Source organism: Petaurus breviceps, unplaced genomic scaffold, assembly GCF_028583685.1.
Source record: "Petaurus breviceps papuanus isolate PSGF00001 unplaced genomic scaffold, PetGlider_PUasm1.0 90895, whole genome shotgun sequence".
Lineage (NCBI taxonomy): Eukaryota > Metazoa > Chordata > Mammalia > Diprotodontia > Petauridae > Petaurus > Petaurus breviceps.
The window spans coordinates 8289349-8293226 of NW_027187372.1; the positions used below are offsets into that span (position 1 = coordinate 8289349).

Genomic DNA, 3878 nt, shown 5'->3' on the forward strand with positions numbered 1-3878 from the left:
AGGATCATTTTTCTTTACTTTTTTTTGAGGGTCATACATTGGCATATATTATTTAAGCTGAAGAACTGGTTATGGGGGAGGGGAGGGAGAAGACAGGTTGCTGAGAGCCTGTCATCTGTGTCTGCTGCAGACAGGGTTGATTGTGATTTCTGAGCCTTGGTCCAGGGCACGCAAGGAAGCACACACCAATATGAGTTTCCAGGGGTACAGGCTGAGGAAAACACGGGGGTGGCCAGAGCTACACATCAAGCCAGAGGTGGGGGCTGGGATTCTCCTTGGATCAGCAGCACCGCTTCCTTTTGGGAACTGAAGCCCAGTGATAAGTTCCATCCCACGTATTTCTTATAAAACATTCTTGTAGTTAAAAGTCTTTGTGCTAAAGAATTCTTTCATCCCCTCTCTAACTTCTTGTACTTTGCTTCTAGTGTCTTTGAATATGCATTCAACTTGTAGGCTGCCTGCTCAAGAGCTGCTACTTGCTTCTCAATTAAAGTGATCTGATCGAGATATGGCTGAAGTGCTGCAGATTTCTGGTTTAAGTCCTTTAGGTTTTTACTTATGTTTACTGCAATAACTTTCATTTCTAAATACTTCAAGCTAGTCAATTTGTTCATATTTTCCAGAAATTTATAATCTTCACTGGTGGCTGTCAGCTCACCCATCAGGTATGTGGCCATTTTGGAGAGCATACCCTAGCACAACCCTGTGATGTCTGCCTGGGCAGGGTCCATGGCCTCTTCAGCCATTTCCACCATAGCATTGTCTAAGGATGGAGGGAAGGTGTTATAGGAATGTAAATTTTTAAGATCTTCCCTGCCCCTAGGTTAAGTGCACCTGGAGCCTATGGTGGGAGGCTTGTTTTTCAGGAACGTCCACACCTTGTTGCTTTGTAATTGGGCAGTGGGTCAAGAGGGTTGTTACATTCTATGACCCAAGAGAAGGCTATATAATCCCTGATGTGAGACTTTGTTTTGGGGCTCACTTTGAGCAGTGTTGTATGATTTGACCACATGAGACTCTGGGCAGCCGTTGAGAGCCGCCCAGCTTTGAGAACCCAGATGTTGGTGCTTTCCTCTATGGTAACTGACTAGGTATAGATGTAATGGTCAAGAAAGTTGGAGGCCTGTCTATTTGTTATGGTTTTCTGTTTTCTTGTAACTTCTGTCTATATAGTTTGAAGTTTTGGCTGCTGACCTTTTCCCCCTGAACTAGGTAAATGATATGTTTGATTGATTAAAGCAAGATTGTTAACCCATTTTGAGTTGCTTTCCTTTAGAAAAGCAGATCTAATAATCTGTGTTGGCAGCCACCCTGGGGGTGCTGGGGCGCTTGCTGCTACAAATAGAGCTCCTGAAACTGTTATGCAGACAGAGTGAATTGCATCCACTGGTGAAGGACAGTGCTGTTGTTGCAGAGGTCCTGAAACCTTACTGTTGGTTCAGAAGCCCTGAAGAAGGATTTTCTTGTTGTATGTTTACAGAAATCCTGAAAGAGGGTCTTGTTGATGTTTTCAGGGGTCCTAGGATTGTTCTGCAGACAAAGAATGAATTAATGAGGACACTGGCAATGTATCTTGTGGCCTTGTTAATCTTTGTCTCCCCTGGAACAGAGATTGCTGAGAACTTGCTTTGGGTCAAGATGAAGAGAAGACCTCTCTTTGGTTATTAAATGCTGTGACTATATATTAAGCTTGTTTTAACTCTGGGGTAGATGGCCTATTCAGTTATGATCCAGGGGTGGGGAACTTTTGACTTTTTTGTGCTCTGTGACTGACCAAATGAATGTACTTTGTTTATGACTGGAAACTAATCTCCATTTGAGAAGAGGGTCTTTGGGATTGACTAAATGAATGTACTGTCAAAGGGTGGATTAGTACTTGGAAGAGGGACTTTGTGATTGACTAAATGAATTTACTGCCCAGGGGTAGAATAGTACTTAGAGGTTATTGAATTACACTTGGTGAATGTTGTATTTTGAATTATGCTGTATTTTTATTTTCTCTGTTCTTAAGTTGTCACTGAATAAAATGGAAATCAGCTGTGCTGGTATTTTGAACCTTTAGGAAGTTGCCTTTGCTTGGCATTACAGAAGGATGGGGAGGTGAAGCAGGAGGGTAAGGGGGAGAGGGAGAGGGAATGTGATAGTAATGGCAATTAAAGATTCCCCTGTATTGGCTTGGTTTTCAAATTGATTGTGTTAAAACCCAGAGTTTGTTAATCCCACCTGTGGGATGGGCTTGTTGATGTGAAAAGAAAGTCCTGAACTGGGAGGAGCTGGTGACGTAGATTTGGAGAGACAAGAGAGAGGCGGAAGACCTTTTTTTTCTTGGAAGTAGCACCTCGTGGAGAGAGAGAGAGTAAGAGAATTGCTGGTGGCCGCTTTGAATTGCCCTGGACTTTTGAGACCTGCCCCCTGAGCTGCCAAGGACTGAGGAGACATGGCTGTTTTGCTGGTACTTTGTCTGTCTGTTTTGATGTTGTTTTGCCAGATTTGTCCACTGGTGAAAGACAGTCCTTTTGTTGAAGAAGTCCTGGAACCTGGCTGTTCGCTAAGAAGCCCTGAGACTGTCCTGCAGACAGAGAGTGAATACTGTCCACTGGTGAGGGGCAGTGCTGTTGTTGCAGGGGTCTGGAGACTGTCCTGCAGACAGAATGAATACTGTCCACTGGTGAAGGACAGTGCTGTTGTTGCAGGGGTCTGGGAGCCTTTCTGTTGGTTCAGAAGCCCTGAAGAAGGATTTTCTTGTTGTATGTTTACAGAAATCCTGGGAGAGGGCTTTGCTAATGTGTTCAGGGGTTCTAGGACTGTTCTACAGACAGAGGACGAATTCATGAAGGGACTGGCAATGTATCTTATGGCCTTGCTAAGCCTTGTCTCCCCAGGAACTAAGATTGCTGAGAACTTGCCTCCTGTCAAGATGAAGAAAAGACCTCCATTTGGGTATTAAGTGCTGTGTTTAAACTTGATGTAACTCTGGGGTAGATTCAATTGTGATCCAGGGGTGGGGAACTTTTGACCTTATGTTTGGAAACTAATCTCCATTTGAGAAGAGGGGCTTTGTGGTGGACTTAATTAAGGTATAGCCTAGGGGTGGAGAAGTATTTAGAACAGAGACTTTGTAATTGATTGAATGATTGGAAGGTCCTGGGGTGGGGTAGTACTTGGAGATTATTTAATCACACTTAGTAAATGCTGTATTTTGAATGATGTCATGTTTTGATCTTCTCTGTTCTGGGTTTGTTACTGAATAAAATGGAGAGCACCTATGCTGGTATTTTGAACCTGGGAAGTTGCCTTTCCTTGGCATTACATTACAGGAAGGGAAAGGGCACAAGGAAGAGGGAAAAGGGGAAAGGTGAGCAGTCAGAGAGGGAGATGAGGGGAGGGGGCCTACTTTTCTAAAATTAAACAAATTCATCCTGTCTTCTTGTTATAACTATGATTTCTAGAATTATTTTAAATAATTATAGGAATAGAGGATATCGTCTTATCTCTGCATTTGGAAAAATTTTATTACTTTTTTTTTTAAAGCAATTGCTCAAGGTCACATGGCCAGTTGTTTCTGGGTGTGGTGCTAACTATCTGAGCTCGGATTTGATCCCAGGTTATCCTGATGCTGGGGCCAGTGCTCTTACTCACTGAGCCACCTGGCTGCCCCTTATTACTTCTTTACTGCTAAAAATTCTGAATTTGGTTTTATTGTATAATGTTAATTCATATTAAGATTTTAACTTTCAATGAATATTCTTTTCTAGGATTTTTATAAGTATAAGTAAATGTTGAGTTTTGCCAAAAGTTTTTCTGTACATATTTATATGATTATGTATTTTGTTGCCCCCCCCATAATTGATGATAATAATCATTTTATTATATTCTAC

At 42.2% G+C, this 3878-nt stretch overlaps 1 protein-coding gene across 1 annotated transcript; it reads right to left on the reverse strand.

Annotated features, from left to right (window-relative positions):
• Positions 1 to 389: 389 nt before the first annotated feature.
• LOC138151172 (biogenesis of lysosome-related organelles complex 1 subunit 2-like) lies at positions 390 to 689 on the reverse strand. Its single transcript, XM_069074690.1, has one exon. The coding sequence runs from the start codon at positions 687 to 689 to the stop codon at positions 390 to 392; it is 300 nt and encodes a 99-aa protein (XP_068930791.1).
• Between the last annotated feature and the right edge of the window lie 3189 nt (positions 690 to 3878).

What these genes read in the sequence shown, in the direction of transcription:
- LOC138151172 (XM_069074690.1), bottom strand. Translation starts at nt 689, where the DNA reads ATGCTCTCCAAAATGGCCACATACCTGATGGGTGAGCTGACAGCCACC.